The sequence below is a fragment of the Ostrinia nubilalis genome, chromosome 20, assembly GCF_963855985.1.
Source record: "Ostrinia nubilalis chromosome 20, ilOstNubi1.1, whole genome shotgun sequence".
NCBI lineage: Eukaryota > Metazoa > Arthropoda > Insecta > Lepidoptera > Crambidae > Ostrinia > Ostrinia nubilalis.
Window position 1 is genome coordinate 3,407,925 of NC_087107.1, and position 20,828 is coordinate 3,428,752.

At 36.1% G+C, this 20,828-nt stretch overlaps 1 protein-coding gene across 2 annotated transcripts in view; it reads right to left on the reverse strand.

Moving 5' to 3' along the window:
* The window catches only part of LOC135081466 (homeobox protein Nkx-6.2), a 73,872-nt gene that overhangs the window by 35,123 nt on the left and 17,921 nt on the right, over positions 1 to 20,828 (reverse strand). For both annotated transcript variants that reach the window (XM_063976168.1, XM_063976167.1), the window contains one exon: positions 8,611 to 8,810. In XM_063976168.1, coding sequence (XP_063832238.1) covers positions 8,611 to 8,810 — 200 coding nt within the window. The remainder of the gene's footprint in view (positions 1 to 8,610; positions 8,811 to 20,828) is intronic.

The window sequence follows — 20,828 nt, forward strand, 5'->3', positions numbered from 1 at the left end:
TTGTCCGCCGCTGAACCGTACCCTAATATTCATCTCGGTAGATGGCGGCACATAGTAAGAATTTGCAAGGAAGTTTGTAAAAAGTCACTAATTAACACTTTGATTTGCTCGTTTAAACATTCAAATAGGTACATACAGTGAATGCTCCAGTTACATAAAATATCTTTATTTATTAAATTTTCAATATTATTTACGAACAGCGCTATTCATAGTACATGTAATATTTAGTTACTAATTTACTAATGATGTCGATAGATGGCGTTTGACATCTTTGCCTTCATGAATATTTACGTACCTCAAAACCGTTTTTGTCAGGCGCAAGAAGATTTTAACCAATGACGATAGATGGCGCTTTTCCACGTCTTATGAAAATCCCAAATATTTTACGGGACCCTATTTTTTTTCAAAATAAAATTTAGCCTATGTTACTCGTGAGTTATGTAGCTTTCGAATGGTGAAAGAATTTTTAAAATCGGTCCAGTAGTTTTTGAGCCTATCCATTACAACTAAACAAACAAACAAACAAACAAAGTTTTCCTCTTTATAATATTAGTGTAGATAAATAAGGCTATTGCAAGCGCTGCCTACCGAACCCTAAACGCTGTTAACGGTCCAATCTATTAGGACCCCACAGGGGTGTATCACATGTGCTACACATAGGTAATTATTGGGCGTCAGTACTTTTCACTTAGGAGTTTTTATCATTTAGGTTTATAATGATTCAACTATGTACTAGTATGGGGATTACTAACAAAAAAATTTTTGTCATGATAATTGAATTCTAAAACACTATTCTGAAACTTATAGTACATGAAGTTTTATGATACCAATACAAATATTACCCATGTGCTCAAAAAATGCCGAATCGTCCTAACATCTGGCAAAAAGTTTTAAATAAATTAAACATTTTAAATGTAATTCTACATTTGTAGCTATCAAAAACTAGATAGATAGATTGTCGATCGCAAAACATTATGGCTGAGTTGCACCATCTTACTTTAATAAACGTCAAAAATCGGTCAAAATTCATACAAAAACACCAGTTATTATTATAGTTACTCAGCCTAAGAGAAAGTTTGGTACGTAAAGTTTGTTAACATGATTACATTGACAGAATGTAATAGGTACTTTTTTCAGCTACTAAACTGTAATCAACTCAAACTCAAAGTACCCTCAAAACATTTCCATTTAGTGAAACCCATTCGACTAATGACGTCAATTAACGTTTGCTCACTTCTGTCATCAAGAATCGATGTAGAGCAAACAGTCTAACGACAATCAACTTTAAGCTCTTACAATTAGGTCCAAAATCACTTTTGATTATATCCCCGACAATGTCATTGGAAAAGCAGTCATAGTGGTTGAAACATAAGGGTCAAATTCGAGTGTGATGATTGTAGGATCGGTAGCGGTGTATGGAAATGCCATCGAAGCCTGGTCGATAGATTTAGGCGGGAATTTAGGCGGATATATGTCATCGAATGTCAATAGAGAAATAAACATGGCGGTTTGATCATACGCGTTTGACAAATTGTGCGTTGGACAGATTAAAATTTACGGTGCGTCAGATGCGAGCTATAAGCAAATAGGCCGTATTTCTGTGGACGCATCAAAGTTGCAACCGCTTGTTAAATAGAACAAATACAGCATCAATTTGTATGAAGCAGTTGCGCTGTGGGCACGCCAAAGTAGGCTTTACTAACTAAGATTCATTTCCGTATAACCGCGCTCAAATTTTTTTCTGAAGTATTCATTTATTTTCAGAAATGATTCTGATCTATGACCAATCAACAAAGTATAATATTTAAATTACTGGTATTATTAATTCAACCAATCAAAATTGTAGGTTAACTACCTACCTACATATTAAACTATTTTTTTTCACTATTACTTATGTAGGTACTTACGCCCGTATTCACAATTTTCACAAACATTACTATGAGGTCTCACAGTATGCGTGGACGCACAGGGTGACACACGAACAAATAACAGAGCTCTATTCAACGCTGTGCGTTCGATTTGCTGCTTCACTTCGCTGCTTGCTAAGCATCGTTTGTGAATACGGGTGTTACCTAAATATAATTTACACGTTGCTATCAGGACTAAAGTCAATCTAAGTCTAGGTCGCCGGGTGTAAATCCCCGGCAGCATGTCACACATGTCAGGCGCACGGGCGACATAATTAAACGACGCTCACACCCTCTATGATGTTGCCACTATTTACTTACATGCAACGTATGGTAACACATCAAGGTAGAGTGGCACCTTAATGAATTTGAAATTGGTGCGATTTTGCAACAACAATATAAGACAGCTTTGCCGTGGCACTTTTTGATGGAATCGAAAATAGAATCCGTTCACGGAGCGATGTAATTCCATACAAAAGCTGCTTGAACTAAGGCCTTTTGACCGTCTTTCGACATTGCAACTATCACGTTTTGCCACTTGTCTGAGAGAGCTGATGATCTTTGCAGGACACACTCTAGTCTCTACTCGAGAGATTTCGGTTCGATTTCCGTGTAGGGCATAAAAAGTAGTATAGGGCATAATGTAGACTTGAATGAAGCGGTTTACAAGTAAATAATAGCCATTCGTGCTTCGGAAGGCACGGTAAGCTGAGTCATGAAAATAATATTGGCACCGGTAAAGATTCCTAGAAACAGACTCCATCATAGGTACCGTGACGTAAGTTTTTACAACCTGCACAGGTTAGAAGAAAATCTTCGTAGAATTAATCACCAAAAGATATGCAAATGGACATTTTTGCATTGCACCTTTGCACCATCTTTGAACAAGCGATACAGCTCTTTGTATAACATCTAAACAAAGTAATGAGACAAAATTCTTACGTCAATGACTAGGTACTTGATAAACTACTTAGTTTCATACTAGTTAGTAGAACTAAAAATATGGAGCATACTTTAATCTATCAATTTCTGGTACTATCACTATTACTTTTAATATCAGAAGCGATTATAAATGTATAATGCAAACTAATGACAATAGTTTACAAGTCGACCATAACTATGACGAATTAGCGATAGCTTTAAAAACATCGCATCAGTGAACCCATTATGCAAACGAGATCGTCCGTTCAGAGCCAATCGCAAAAACGATCTATCAATGAAACGCTTTTCGTAAAAAGCGACGTCACTGCACTATCTAAACGCATCTCCATTCACTCCAAATTACATTTAAATTGCCGTTCAAAAATAATGCTCCCAGATTTTGCATTCACAAAGCTCTATTTTATCAAAACATTAAAATTAAATTATAGCGCCATCCATCAAAATAATTTAATATGCTCAAGTGGCGTCCTCTGCGACGAGGGTGCGTATCAATAGTCATCTACATGCGTTTAATGCCGTCCATCTTATCTCGTTAGCTGCGCACGCTCAGGGTAATTTAATTTGGACCGTATAAACATTCTCGTAATCACAGAAATGAGTTTTAATTGTGTGTTGGCAGTTTTTAATTTAATAACGGTGATGGGATTGGGGATGCAGGAAAATGTGACAATCACAGAGTTAGGATAGGAGGTTATAAAAATGAGCCAATTCTTCTTATTTATCAAAGCGGCTCTAGGTACTTAGATCCGATGACGACATATCAAATTAAACGCTAGCATCAATTCAGTTAGTAGTAAGAGTCATTTTTCAACGAATTAGCTTAATCTGATAACCTGCCGACCGACTGCATATTTTTTTCAAAGGCTTTTAGATCTCAATTAGGCATTACGACTTATAGATCACAAAGCATACAGCAGTACATACTTATTATTGTCTATGTTACTCAAACTTGAAATGGCAAAAATGTCAGACCCATGGGAACGTCACAACTCCCAACTATGCGAACTAATTCGGCGCAGCTTTACAACGGCCATAAAAGGAATGATAACGATACATTCAGATTTGCATTTTAAGTACGCGCGAAGGAATTATGATATGCTATAACCGGGCCTGTTGTTATGACGGCTGTATATCAACAGTATAATAGCTGTAAAGTTTTAAAGCCCTGCCTTCGGTGACGAACAGACAGACTATCTAGATCAGTGGTTCTCAACTTGTATTACAAAGGTTCTAGTCTAAATTTTACGCATATTTGGATACACTTGTTACTTACATCTTCCTGCTGAATTTTACTATTCTTTCATGTTATTTTGTACTCGTATTAAGTTCTGAGAGTCAATCCAATTCTTCTCTGATCTTGATTTCAAACTTTATGAAATAAATACTTGATTCATTTTCACTTTTCGTTTCTTCCTTTGTTGTTGGTTAGGTTGTGTTGTGGTGTGCTAAAAAGTTTCCTTGTGCGTTGTTTCATATATCTCTTCTAATAATCTTGATGTAAATAGTTTGGGAATCGCTGATTTATATGATGCTGGTATTTATTTCAATAGTCGACTGAAATGTGGTAATTGATCAACCTAATGATATTCACTGGTTTATGGCTAAAATATTAGCTTTGTTAATAAGAAGGAAATTAGCAGACATATCTTAATCAAGTCAAGATTACGCAGAATAAATTTAAATTACTTATCCTATCATTTATGTTGATGAAACAGACTTCACATTTTAAGATGTGAATTTTTTATTCACACAGGGCACATAGTACGCAGAACTGACGGCCGATGGGGCAGAAAGGTTCTGGAATGGAGGCCGCGTACCGGAAAACGCAGCGTGGGACGTCCACCTACAAGGTGGACCGACGACATCGTAAAGGTAGCAGGGAAGCGCTGGACGCAGGCCGCTACCAATCGATCAACATGGAAAGCATTGGGGGAGGCCTATGTTCAGCAGTGGACGTCCTGTGGCTGAAATGATGATGATGATGATGATTTTTTATTCACATTAAAACAAAGCGTGATAAACTGCTCCACTTTATCACGATTTCCCAAAATATTTTTATTGAATAAATAGTCGTCCAATTAATTTCATTATGCATTCCCATTGCACCGGTGCAAGTCACATGTGTAAACACCGCACCCTCCCTTTAGCCATCCTGAGGGATTAATTTTATTGAATGCCAAATGAGCTATGTCAGGGGAATCATCTCGACCTACAAAGTAATATTGTACATCTACAGCGCTCTTAATTTCACCCCATAAAGTAGACTATCGTTTGACAGAAACGCTAATAACTTTGCAAGGTAACCTCCCGCCACATTGGCTTTTGAGCCCAATTTGTGAATGGAAGCACTCATTTGTTCGGCCAGTTAGTTGGCTATAAAGGATTATAGACCCATTTGTAATGGGCTGTGCAATTGTATGTGATGCTAATCTAAATCTAGGCAATAAAGTTAGTCTAATGCTGAATGTTGCCATACAATTTAACACGTGTAATTGCTTGTTGCACTATTGACATAAACAAAACTAGAATCAGTTTACTTTAATTGTAAAGTAGTACAGAGAATAGGAATGATAGTATTTTGAGCACTACATAGATATCTGAAATGGTTATACTCTCATTTCCATCTAATATTACAAAACTCAAATCACTTAATTTTGAGAAAACTACATCAAATAATGCAGATCGGATTGTAAAACGCTCCCAAATGTAGTTTTTGTGTTATGCTCCAGTTTGCTGTAAACATAAACCTATTATTTTTACGACGTATACTTAGATGATGTTATGATCATGTCTTCATTCACATGAAAAATGTAATCAAACATCGTAAAGTGTTTTTATGCCTGTCACATCTCAGAGCGCAGTGAGTCGGAAGATCAAATATTAGAGTTTCGCAACTGTTCGCCCTGATGTATCGCGCATTAATCACATATTCGCTTGATTTGGCTCCAACTTTCGGGACTGATACAATTTTATTGAGAGCACTATGCGCTTTTATTTCGTGGGGTATGTTAATGATTAAGTCTGAAAACCTTAATTTAGCTACTGTTATTTCATATTTGATTTACTTTACCTAAACCATTTTTCAATCTTCTTTATGATTTAAGCTTTGAAGTTTTTTATGATCATGTAAATATTTTCTCTACGAGTATGTGAATTATTATGTCTGAAAAGCGTTACATAGCTCCTGTTACTTTATATTTGATTTTCTTTAACTAAACCTTTCTTCTATCTTCCTCATCATTTAGCCTTTGAAGATCTTTAAGATCATGTTTATATTTGTTGTTTTTTTTTCTTCTATTTTTCTTTTATACGATGATACTGAAATCGACGTGTTAAATGGCTCCAAAAAATTCTGTCATCTCTAATACTCTTCAAGTTACGCTATTCGTTTCAATTCTGTACCAAATTGAACAGTTGCCTGTTAATGGTACATATCACTTACTGTAATGCGATTTGGGCAAACGAGTCTTGATCTACGATGAGGGTGACTCTGGGGTGTTTCGCGTCTGATTAGTGACGCGTCATTACCTCCAAGTAATAATTACTGTTTCTTTTTAAGCAAAATCTTTCGTACAAATGATCGATTTTTCTTAAAGTTTAAAAGGAAACGAGTGTCGAGTGGTTGAAATTAGTCAAAGTGTCAAATCAGACTTATTGTCAATGATGTTTGAGTTGTATGCTAGATTTCAGGTTAGATCACAGTCTTGTACAGTTATGATAGACTGATTTAGTGATTTGTGTGAACTTCAACATCCTTTGATGGTATTACTTGGTTTTGATTAACTTTGATTTCGTTTATCCGTCATTTGGGACATTTTATTTTATATTTTAATTCCGATAAAAATAGTAACACTAAAACACCTAAATTAATGTCCATGATTGCGGTTAGGTACAAGTGATTATTCACGCCATACTTAGAATTGGGATTCTAATCCAAAACCATCAGACCACTGATAAAAACACACCAATTTCTTATTTCATTCATAAGACTGATTAAATCCAGTCAAAAATTGAGTCAAATCATTCAATAAAGTGTTGATATCACCAATGTCAGATTTAAACGATCCGCCGGAACAGTTAAAACAAAATTGGCTGCACAACTGTACAGAAAATTCAATAATCTTTTGCTATGGCGAAACACCCAGCAGCCCGTGACCACAGAGGGCTCGCCCTCCGGCAGTTAGCGAGGGGCGAGGACCACACCCCAATTAGTTTAGAATAAAACCTTTGCCTTTTTACGCCTATTTTGCGTAGGGGTTTAATTGAAAGTGTCGTTTATCGTTTGAGTGAGTATCAAATTATTTTAAAGATATTTTTATCGTGTCACGAATTTATGTCAATATTTTAGGAAATAAGGCCTACATTGTTTATACATGGGTATATAATAAAATACTTGTCGTTTTTGTTCTCAGATTACACTTGTACAAGCCTCTAGCCTATTTTCTTTGACCTCGTCGAGGAAGGTTAACACACTTTTTGACGATAACATTTGAAAAGACAACATTTGGCATTTTGTTTTTCTGAAAGAAATAATTGTGTTGGCAACATCAAATAAAAATGTGTATTTTTTACTCTAGAAACTAAGACTTTTTTCTTGTCTATGTGTGCAACGAACGTGTAATGTGCTATTACTTGAAAGTCGTCAATAAAATTGTGAAATTCATCAGCGCCTATAATTTTATGATAAAGAAGCCCTGCTCTTTAAAAATTTAAAAACTCGTAGGCTATTGCCTATTAGTTATGTAGGAAGGTACTCCAATAAAATGAAAGCCAAAGTATCATCAATTTCAATGCGTTAAAAATATAACAGTAGCACATACCTCCGTCACCAAATGAGTCAGCCTCGTAATAAACAAAGCGCAGTCGATACGTTCACATGTGGCTAGCTTTTAATCCTGGGGTTAACTTTGGACACCAATTCGATATACTCGACTATACCTATCCCTTTTGCTCACCCAGACAAGTCAATATGAGTGAGAGAGAAGGGTAGAGCAATACAGAAATGGTTTCACAGAGTAGACCCCTAATAGAGCGAATCGTTTGATTGCGCCGACTGACTAAGTGATTGACTTTTCAATCTGTATAATCCGATTACGACATTAAAGCTGCATGTCCACTAGATGCGCGATGAAATGGGGTATTTTTTTACCCACATTCACTTCTGTGTACCGTCCTTGCAGGCTCTATCTTCATAATGTGAGGGGTTTGATTAAGAGAGGATTTTTTATAAGCTTGGACGATTTTCAACAGCTGAAAAGGTACAAACTGATAGTGGAGGACTGGCTGGAATGAGTTTTCCTTATGATCGGCGCAATGGCACATTAACATAAAGTTCATTGGAAGATACCTACTCGTAGATAGATAGACAATCTTCTGTAAATACTATACAAAACTGTCAATCACAGCATACACAAAAAGAACCGCACAATTCAGGCGAAAAACTCAAGTTTAAACAAGAATATGATGTCCTTATGCAAAGTCGAAATTGAATTAAATAGCATTATGTTCGTGAAGTTATATAATCATCGGGTCATTTAGTCTCCACCATTTTCTCCAATTTACTAAAGGCAAATGGAGGGTTTGGCCTACACTCCCCACCAGGTTACCGTCTAGCCAGTTGACCTGGTTTTCGCATAGTTCTTGCTCCCTTAGTCGCCTTGCCTCCTACCACATCCTCGTGAAGAGAGGCGATGGTATTATTCTACTTTGCTGGAAACACACAGCTAACATTTATACAGTAAATAGTAACAAAAATCCTCACCTTAACTTGTGACTCTGTCATGCCAAGCGCGTACGCAAGCTTGGCTCTTTCAGGCCCCGCCAAGTATTTGGTCTGTTCGAAGGTCTTCTCCAGCGCGAAGATCTGCTGCCCGCTGAAGGTGGGCCTCGTGTGTTTCTTCTTGCCGTCCTTGTCTACCCCACCGGACTGTGCTGCGCACGCGCTTAGCGCTCCGTTGCTCACTGAAATAGAAGGATGATTTTAGAAAACTCCTGCTAGTAGTAGAAACTGGCTGACAATAGTCTGCCAGTTTCTACTACTAGCAGGGACGATTTCCTAGACTTTCCTAGACTAGAAAGGACGGTTCCCGCAGAAGTACATCTGCTTGTTCTGGCTATTGGACAACTTGTAAATTATCTACCTACATAAAAGGACAATGACCAAAAGTGGTCCAAATGTCCACCACTAATGAGACCTATATTGGCTTATAGTCCATTAAATAGAGATTAACTTTCAGTATGGGACGAAAAAAAAAAGCTGTCAGTAAAAAGTTATGACTGTTTGAAAAATTGTAGTAGTTTACGCGCTAATCTCAGGAACTTCTGGTCCGATTTGAAAAATTCTTTTTGTTATGGGTAGCCCATTTATCAAGGATGGTTTTAAGATAAATAACATCATCCTACAACCAATAGGGGCGGAGCAGTAAAGACAAATGTTGTAAAAATGGGAAATATTATTCAAACTATTTTTACGCGTACAAAGTCGTAGGCACAGCTAGTATAATATGTAATAAAATTCATCTATAACCCCGCGCCACATGCGACATGGCATAACATGCGTAGATTAGTCCAAAATATGCAATGGATAGAATGATATCAAGAACATTTTTCGGATGAAAAGGTAAAAAACAGACTTTTCATTCAGTCATAACTTTTTACTGACAGCATATTTTTGATTGCGGTTTGGTTATAATGAATCAGTATTTAGTAGACTATTTTACTGCATAGGTCTCGTTCGTGGTGGACATTTGGACCACACTCCATACATTTTTGGTCATTGTCCTTTGTTAATTTCTCATGTAAGTGACTGTAATGTTTTTAATGAGAAATAAATGTTCTTTAAACCTAAACCTAACTGTCACATTTATCTCAACTGCAGTATGTGCCTGGAGTTGCAGCTATGGGAACAAGAGGTGGAAATATTCCCGTTTTATAGGTATACCTACTGAGTTTTGTAATATAATGATGTTTTGAAATCATGAGAATTGTAGTTTTCATATTTAATGCTCTCAAACATAATCTCAACATATTAAAAAAAATCCTACAAGGTATTTTAGAAGGCCTCTTAAATGAATTCCAATTGCCTTTTATGACGTACATTTTTCCTCTTCTACGTTCAGTATGTCAATAAAAAAAACAGTAACAATAAACAATCACACATAGACTTCTATGTACTCTATCTACATATATCTAGAAATCTTTACATCTTGATCAACCAACAACAAAGCTACACTACATCTTTCCACTGCCATTTCCCAGCCCACGGACATAGTTATTTACCTATCGCAATACATACTCGTACTCTCGGTACGGCAGCGAGAATCAAACGCCCCCCGCTATCATTACTCTCGTTTCATTTTTTCGCCACCCCCTCCCGAGGGCGCCACCGTCGCTCACCGGCTTCATCAAAACATTTAAACGAATGAAAAATACGGCAAAATAAAGCAATAGAATGCGATGGCTCCGAGTCCTGGTTTGTAAAATGTTGTTTTTATTCCGAATACGCTTTTGTCTGGGGATTTTTGTTGTCTCTTTGTTCGTTGGAATTGATATTGTGGTTATTTTTGCGGCGTAATTTTGTTACGTTTTGTTTGATTACTGTTTATACGTAACTTAGGCTGAATTTCACCACCTAACTTTAACCGTAATTAAAACGATAACCGGTGTTTTTTGTATGGAGTTTGACAGATTTTTGACCTTTGTTAAAGTCAAAATAAGATGGTACAACCCAGCCTTTGTCTAGATAGAGTTACGAATGGATTCCTATATTTTCTTTACATTATTGCCAAACTACATTAATATCTCCATTCATATTGATTCTAGGGTGTCCCAAAAAAATCAAAGTCTTTTTTTTTCAACGCATACCCTCTAATTATGTTTGAATCGTGTCAAAACAATAATATATAAAATTTTGTATACCTAGAACCACGGCAACCCGTGCCGACTTGCATCGATAATATCAGTACTTTTTACTTGGCCGCGCGGGAGGTAAAGTGTCGAAGTGCCTATTATTACATGTTTGTTTTATTCGTAAATGCATTATTTTCATTCAGCCAACATGTCAGTGCAATTACACAGTTCTAAAAAAAGGAATATTTTAATAGGGTGGGCTATAAAACATCAAATTACCGGTTCAAAGTTCCCTCTAATGGAGCAGTTTTGGTAGTTCTGTTTGAAGGCATGAAATGAATTTGCATTACACATTTATTAGAAAAAGGCACGTATACTGACGAGAGCTTTCTCTGACAGATAAAAAAAAATAAGATTCGGCGTCTAGGTGCCATCAAGCGCGATGGATGGCGAGAGAAATTAATTCATTAAAAATTTTGTTACTAACCTCTCAATTTAAAATTCCTAACAAGGGTAAATTAGCTTTTTTAGACGTCTGCTTGTTTATGCTATATCGCACCTTTAAAGTTAAACCGTTACTAAACGAAATTTTCGCAAAAATGAGTTATCAACGCCATCTTACTAAAGGACACGTAAACTACAAGATAAAATAGACCACTTCTTCAAAATTGCCTTCTAACGCCATCTAGCGTTAAAGCATAACGTTACTAAGCCAAACTTTGAACGGCTGGCTAAATACAATAATGGGTCTATGCAAGTAAGAACGTGTTTGTTGCGGAGTGATGACGAAAGTTTAAATTCATAGTGTGATTATTTGGATAGTAACGGCCGTTCGTCACAAAAAAGGTAAGTTGTTTAGTTTTTTTAATGAGTAAAGTGTGACTATAAGTTTAAACACAGTTTTCGTTTAAAAAAAATACACAATTCATTATGTTGAATGCCAAGCCAATGCAATCACTACAGTTTAAAAAAAAAAAAAAGAGGTGTATCCTGGTTTAATAGTCTATGGTAGATTTTAAGACTTCCGGTCTCTGTGACGTTTTCTGTACTCGGGTTGGATATTATAAAAAGTGTGTCGAGGACATATTAAAATACATTTCGTTAGTAAATCCGTTATCTTTAATTCCATCACAACAGGTTATGGGCCCAGGCACATATCTGTGTAGTGAGAAAGTAAAAGTGATCGCAATAGTATTAGTATTTCTCGCTTCGGTAACGGGTTGCCGGCTTGCACGTGAAGTCGTGAAAGATCTTGTTAAGATCGGACAAGACAGGACGATAACAATAACGAAATGGAAGGGAATCACAATTCTATTAGATTGGAAGGATCCAACAATTGGAACGTGTGGAAGTTCCAGACACAGGTGCTATTGAGAAGCCAAGGATTGATGGACATCGTTGAGGGACGGTCGGACGCGGAGGAAGGCAGGGCTAAGTCAGATGCCAAAGACGCCAAAGCACAGTCGATAATAGTGTCCAGGATGACCGAGAAGGCGATGCTGCACATCTTAACATGCAGTACATCCGCAGCAATGTGGACCAAGCTGATGAGTGTATACGAGCAGAAATCGGAGACAAGTATACATATATTGCAACAGAGATTCTTTCAATTCAAATTTGAAAGAGGTACAGAAATGGCAGTTTTCCTTTCTAAAATACAGGAGATGCAAAACACATTGAAACAGATGGGAGAGCCAGTATCTGATAAGTTCACCATTACAAAAATCCTGATGTCGCTGCCTGACGAGTACAAACACTTCGTTTCGGCGTGGGAGTCAGCCCCTGAAGAAAAACAAACAGTAGACAATCTGGTTGCTCGGTTATTAATAGAGGAAGAAAGAATAAATGAGAAAAATGAAGAAGTTACTACATCTAATTCGTCGGCATTCCTGGTTAAATCTAAGAAGAACGTGAAGTGTTACAAGTGTAACAAACTTGGACATTACAAAAGTGAATGTAGGGTGAACAATAACAGTGAAGGGAACTCAAATAATAACAATAACAAGTGTTTCTATTGTGGTAAAATGGGACATAAAAAAGCGCAGTGTTGGTTTAGGAAAAACAGTGACAATAAGAAAAGTAATGCGTTTGTAGTGTCAGCTTCAGGACATTATCAGAAATCAGAATGGCTAGTGGACTCCGGAGCCAGTGAACACATGTGCTGTGACCGCGCTTTGTTTACATCTCTGACAAGCGCTACTCAAAAATCAGTGATACTAGGAAATGGTGACTCAATTAGTGTGTTAGGATGTGGACTAGTGACTGTACAAGTTCATAACGGGAAAGAATGGATTGATACCACCATGGACAATGTGTTATACGTTCCGGACCTTAAAACCAATCTCTTTGCGGTAAATTGTGCGTCTGACAAAGGTTATGTCATGGTGACAGATGACAGATCGTGTAGGTTCATCAAAAACAACAATGTTTGTGCGATTGCTAAACGACATGGGAACTCATATTACATGGTTTTTCGCTACAAAAACCAAGTGGCTAGTGTTGCAAAAGCAGTGGACAATAATCTCTATCAGTGGCACGAAAGGTTAGCGCACCAAAACTTCGAACATGTGAAAAAGTTACTTACGAAAAACGACATCAATGTGAACACAACTTCGTTGCCCAAGTGCGAAGGTTGTCTTCAAGGGAAGATACATAGATTATCGTTCCATAACAGCGAGAGTGTCAGCACTAGAACCTGTGAACTGATCCATGCGGATACATGTGGCCCCATGGAGGAAACATCTGTTGGAGGGTCAAGATACTTTGTGGTCTTGAAGGACGACTTCTCAAGTTATAGACACGTATACTTTGTCAAGAATAAGCACGAGATTAAGAACTGCATAGCTGATTTCATAAATAAAGCTGAGAACACAACTGGTAATAAAGTGAAAACTTTTAGAAGTGACAACGGGCTTGAGTTTGTTAATAAAGAAGTCAAGAAATTGTTTTCAAAGCATGGAATAACTCACCAAACAAGCACACCTTATTGTCCAGAACAAAATGGCAAGGCTGAGCGGGAAAACAGAACACTGGTGGAGGCAGCACGAACCATGCTCTATGCCAAGAACATGCCGAAGAAACTGTGGGCGGAGGCGGTCCATACAGCTGCATTTGTGCTCAATAGAACGGGGAAGAGCAAAAATAGTGAGAAAACCCCATACGAGCTGTGGACTGGCAAGAGTTTCGATATCCATCTATTGAAGGCTTTCGGCACACCGGCTTATGTGCACATACCAAAGGAAAGACGAAGGAAATGGGACAAGAAAGGCGAAAAGGGATACATGGTTGGTTATGGCGAAAACGTGAAAGGCTACAGAGTCTATTTTGCAGAGAAAAATATAGTCGAAATAAAGAGAGATGTGGTTTTCTTAGAAGAAGAAGTACAGAGTGAAAGCAGAGAGCTAGTGGTAAAGTTGGATTTGGATTGCAATGTGGAGGATGAGGAACAGGAAGATGATGGAGCATGTGAACCTCGAAGTGATGTTGAAATAAGTACAGGAGAAGACACAGAGATTGAGAATGAAACTGAAGTGAGTGAATATGAGCCATGTATTGATGAAGGTGATAGTTCAATGGAGTTGGTGGATGAAAGAGAGGTACGTCGTGATAGGAGCAGGCGGATCAGAAAGCAGAACAAATTTTACTGCTGCCATAATGTCTACAGCGAAGAAAATGAGCCAACAACCTATGAGCAGGCTATGAAAAGGAGTGATTCCAGCAAATGGAGTGAGGCTGTAAGTAAAGAGCTGCAGACATTGAAAGACAACAACACGTGGACAGTCTGTGAGTATCCTGTGGACAAAGACATTGTGAGTAGCAAATGGGTTTTTAAAATTAAACAAATTAGCGATGGTAAACATCAGTATAAAGCACGTCTGGTAGCTCGGGGCTTTGAACAGTCAGATATTTTAGATATTAATGAGCTCTATGCTCCAGTAGCAAAGTTGACAACTTTTCGTTTGTTCATGGTAATTGCAACTAAACTTATGTTACCTGTTTATCAGATGGATGTAACTGGGGCTTTCCTTTATGGGGAACTAGATGAAGAGGTTTATCTCAGACTACCAGAGGGGGCTTATACTGATAATAATAATATTGTAAAACTAAATAAGTCATTGTACGGTTTAAAAAAATCTCCCAAATACTGGAATGATAAATTTAACTCAATTATGCAAAAAGAAGGTTTTAAGAGATCCATAAGTGATTCATGCTTGTATTCAAAATGTCAGAATGGTAATAAAATGTATGTTTTGCTGTATGTTGACGATTTGCTCATGTTTGGAACTGATGAAAATTGGATTAATGACTTTAAATTAAAGCTTTGCAGTGAATTTGAAATGAAAGATCTAGGGAGGGTGTCTAATTTTCTTGGGATAAATGTAAAACAAAACTTAAATACAGGAGTAACAATATTAAGTCAAAGTAGTTATCTGTTAAATGTTCTTAAAAAATATAAAATGGAAAATTGTAAGCCAATGAATACACCCATGGACGTTAACTTTAATTGTAAAATGTTGAATAACCAAAATTGCAAACCTTTACCTGAAGTTGAAAGATTGTGTAGACAAATGATAGGGTCACTCATGTATGCAGTTTTAGCTACAAGACCAGATTTATGTATTCCTGTTGCTATATTGAGCCGTTATCAAAACCAAGCAAATGATGTTTTATTGACTGCTTTAAAAAGGGTCTTAAGATATGTGAAGCATACTATAAATTATGAGTTAATTCTTAAACCAGAAAATGTACCATTGTTGGGTTATTGTGATGCTGATTGGGCGGGTAACTTAAAAGATAGAAAATCAACAACTGGGTACTGTTTCAAGTTTTCTGATTGTCTTATTTCTTGGTGTTCCAAAAAGCAACTTTCAGTAAGTTTATCCTCAACTGAATCTGAATATGTGGCTTTAAGTATGGCAAGTAGTGAAGCATGTTGGTTGAAAAATTTATTGAAAGATTTTGATATAAATGTAAATTATGCTGTGAAGATATTGTGTGATAACCAGTCTGCTATAACAGTTGCTAGTACAGACAGTTTGAAAAGATTAAAACATATAGATATTCGCTACCACTATATTAAGGAGTTAGTTAAAAATAAACAAATATGTTTGGAATATATTAAAACTGAGGAACAAATTGCTGACATGTTTACTAAGCCATTAGGAAGGGATTTAATTTTAAAGTTTACTAAAAGCTGTGGCATAAATGTATAAAATTAATAATGTAGAGTAATGAAAATAATACAGTGTAGTTCAGACTTCAGTTAAAGTAATTAATAAAATATAAGAAGTATAAGTTTAAGAAGTATAAGTGTAACAAGGATAAGTATAACAAGTATAAGTGTAACAAGGATAAGTATATAACAAGTATAAGTTTAAGAAGTATAAGTATATAAGTTGAAAATTTAAGAATTTAAGTTTATGAGAAGCAAAAAAAATGTTATTTTTTGTTTATTTTTTTTTAAATGTAGTAATTACATTGAGGGGGGGTGTTGAATGCCAAGCCAATGCAATCACTACAGTTTAAAAAAAAAAAAAAGAGGTGTATCCTGGTTTAATAGTCTATGGTAGATTTTAAGACTTCCGGTCTCTGTGACGTTTTCTGTACTCGGGTTGGATATTATAAAAAGTGTGTCGAGGACATATTAAAATACATTTCGTTAGTAAATCCGTTATCTTTAATTCCATCACAACACATTATAAAATTTCTTTGGTAAACGGTAACAGTTGGTATAGTCACAGTTTGCCTTTATTTTTTTAGGTACTTATCTAATAATATTTATCACTAAAGGGTGCCTATTTCGTTAATTACAGTTTTTCAATAAGCAATGAGTAAATTTTATGATAGGCCTATGCCTAGTTACAATAGTGAAACATTTTTTTTAGTCTATAATAAAATATAGATTAAAAGCATTTATTTGCTCCAGGTGATGTCGTATTTACGGAACCCGCGTTTGGCTCGCATTATGGAAGCTGTGGACGCTGAAAAAGATTCCTCATGTTTCGAAGAACCCAAGCAAACATCTATTATGGACGAACTTAATATAATTTTAACTATAATTTTACACAAGATGCAAATCCGATACGTCATTCCGATCCGCGGCTTGCGCCAGTTCTCGTTCGCGAAGGAGAACGGCGTGAGGCTTTTGTCAACTGCCTCAACATCACGATGCATTCCGCACTCATTGGTAAGGAAATAATCCCTGAGACTGCACACTTCACGGTTGTGGAGGTTCTTGGCATTTAAAAAGCTTCGACCTCCCCACTTCCGTGGAATATACAGTCTCATTACAGATGAGCGCGGATGTAACATGCGATGTTGTGTGAGCTGCTGACGTACCTTCCTATCCAGGGCGTTAAGCTCAGTCAGTCAGAGTCCATCTTAGTATGCCGAAGGAGTATATTAGTAGAGGCATCACCCAACCGTTGAAAGCTCTTGCTTTGTTGCCGCCAGACAAAAGGCTATTAAGAACTTTTGTCAGTCGGCTACAAAAGCGTTCTTTCACCGATTTTTTTATGTCTTCTACCGATATACCTAACGATTCTGACATACCAAGATACTTATAGGTCTCAGTTTCGGACAGAGATTTGAGTGTCATTGTCTCAGAAAGTTGTAAATTCGGAGAATTCACAACTTTTCCCGGTCTAAATGTAAGACCGCACACTTGTCTACACCAATCTCCATCCTGATGGCGTTGCTAAATACCTGTGTGGTTTTTAGCAACTTCACCAGGTCTTGTCGTTTTGTTGCGAACAACTTGAGATCATCCATGTAGAGCAGGTGACTAATGACCTCACCCCCTCTTCGTAGCTGATAACTAAGCCCTGAATCCTTTAACAGAGTGCGAAGAGGATTCAGTGCTAAGCAGAACCACAAGGGACTCAAACTGTCACCCTGGAAATGCCTCGCTCAATCCTTATGAAGTTCAATGGATCAGGAGACCTCTCACCACCACCTGGCTGCCGAAGGACTGTAGTCCACTGCCCCATGCATGAGCATGAGCGTAAAAAGGATCTCATTGCATCTACCTATACAACTCTAAGATCCTCTCCCGCCATGATTGAGGCACCGAATCATAGGCCTTCTTATAGTCAATCCAGGCAGCAGAGAGAGCTTTCCTGCTCCGCCGAACTTGTTGGCTAATGGTTATGTCTATGAGGAGGAGCTCTTTAGTACCACGAGACTCAACCTTACATCCATTCTGAGCAGTGGCCACAAAATATTGTTCATTATTTTTATTATTAAGTGATTTAAGGTAGGTATGTGAACAACCTTTCGAGGGTAGGGAAATAATGCTGAGATTGTTACTTGAGTTTAATACATTTTTTATGTATTTTTTGTAATTGCTAGGTGTGTTTTTTTCTTATTCGTTATCAGTTATACTTCCTATGATTTAAAGGTACAAAATGTCTTAAGACTGATTAATAAATAACTAGGCTAAATGCTTGTATGGATATCTTTAATTTGTAATAAAATATTGTTGATTTCGAATGTTTGTTATTTTTTAAATATTGTAACATAATCACAAATACCTACTATATGATATAAAATTTAAATGTATAATAATATCACCATTATCATTAAAATTTAAATAGTTTTCAATATAGTAACATTATTTGGACTGCAATTTTAATAGTAATTTATTTAAAAATGAAAAAATAGTAAATGGTAAAGTGTTACTATAATTATATAAATCAAAATAAATAATACTATACATAAAATATTTTATTTTTGTAAATCACATAACATAGCGTTAGCACATATCTATCATATAACTCATTAAGAAGCCTTAAAATACTATTTCCTTTGACTGTATTGAAAAAAAACATTGACTTTTTTCTTATTTTGGCTCTCCTGCAAAATTTCATAATTTCGTTTAGTAACGGTTTAAATTTAAAGGTGCGATATGTCAGACGCCAATCCATGGCTGCAATGTATTTTTACGGTAAAAGCACTTTGAGGATATTTGTTTTTAATGGCCATGAAAAGTCTAAGAAAAAACGCAACCAAACCATCTCAAAAATAGCTTTAAAGAGTCCAAAATTTTGTCAGCATCTAAGGTATTTGATAGATGGAGTAGCTGTCTTGTTTATTACTTTGTTTTAATCAAAAGCATAGTCTTGTTCAATCAACAAACAAACCGACAGTTTCATGAACGAGAGTCCTACTCCATGATCTAATTATGCTTCTTTTCAATGCGCTAAAAACTTGATGCAGCGAAAAGATCGATTAAATTAATGTCCAACTTTTATGGCGAAATCATTGTTAAGTAGGAACAACAGCAATACAATTTTAAATTTAATAAAAATAACACTTTCAGGTAGTCAGTAGGGTAATTCAGATCCTGACTGTAAAAACGATATTTCAAAAGAAAATTTACAAATTATTAACATCTTTTTAATAATAGATATTTAATTAAAATAATATGCAGCTAAAACAGCGTTGTATTTACTAAACAAATGTTAAGTTCCACAATCTACAGTATCCTATACAGCTTCATACCTACAAACTTTTTGGTAAAAGTTTGACGTCAAGTCGGCACGGGTTATAGTTATCCGATACTAATAATATTTGATATTTTAGTTGCTAGGGTCAAATAGAAAAAAACTAAAGGGTATGCGTACCAGAAATCGAAAAAAAAATTTTCGCCCTACTAGCCTGGGACACCCTTTGTAGGTCTAGCCGTTTTTACAAGATAAAATATTTTTTTTTAAATAAATTATACTATAGTTAACTACGGGGATGTGTTTCAGAAGAATACGAAAAAAGTCATTTGCATAGGACATACTCGTAGCTAAAGGAATAAAACGTAGATAAATAAATAAGTGGAAGTACTAAATATAAATATGGGTCATAAATTGTCTAAGGCAGTAACTCTCCTAGATACCTACATAATTTATTATGTACAAATATACAATAAATAACATACCTCCCGGTAAAAGTCATATTAATATTAATGTTCCACATTAACCCTATGTCTGGAATAGAGTTATTACTATAGCAATAAATTAATGTTTATTTTTTGCTAGCCACCAAAAATTAGAAATGGCTTCTTTTAATATAAATAATTACCTCGATTGCATGAATATTATCACGATAAGTCTTAAGAAACATTTAAAACCATATTTATTTGTTGACTAACAATAATTTCAATTAATGAGTGTGTCCAAATAAAATTAAACCAGTAATTGAAACCCAATTAAAAAGAAAAAAAAATAGACAAACTAGAAAGCTAACTAAAGATAAAAAAAAACAACTGAAGATTTAAATTGAGTTCTAATTTCAAATTGTCAAACACTATCCTTAACGAATTAAACTAATCCGCCTCGAGGACCAATGATCAATACTCTTTCACGTTTAACGGGCTGAAACGTTCGTTCGTTCACTGACCGCGCAAACTTATGAAAACACCGCCCGATCCACACCAAACCGGACTTTATTACGTACACCATAAAACTCGAATTCCATTTACTGCCAACGGACAACTTCCCTACATTGTTCTGAACACAGTCAACTGAATTGCAACGTTGTGAGTGTGTATTTAAAGATTAAATTCGCTCGTAGCTCCCGTTGTGGGTATTTGGAGTAAGTTTAGCTGTACTAAGTGAAATTCATTTGGTGACTGCTATAACAAGGCAATGTTTGTTATACAATTGTGCATTACGTATTTACAGAGGGAATTTAACTTGGAATTGGACGTAATGCTGAAATGTACAATGTTTAAGTTTTGTTTTGTTTTGTCTGTTAAGTTTTATGGGTAACATTACCCGTTACTATATTGGTAATAGATGCGTATGTAGAGCAATGGAGTAGACTTAGGCTGAGTTGCACCACTTTAACTTTAATCGTAACTATAACCGGTATTTTTGGATGGATATTGACAGCTTTTTGACATTTGTTATAGTTAATGTAAGATGGTGTAACCCAGCCTTAGAGATTCCACGCAGGTTTCTTACGTGACTACGAAGCTTCTTCTCTTTTCTACTATTAAAATGACTGAAATGGAAATCAGATGACCTAATGTCGTTCATCTCGTTACTAACGAAGAAGATTCCCATTTTGTTCGCCTTATACTCTCTATAGAGTCAAGACACTTGGAAAAATTTCTTAAAAAAACGGACTTTTCTGTAG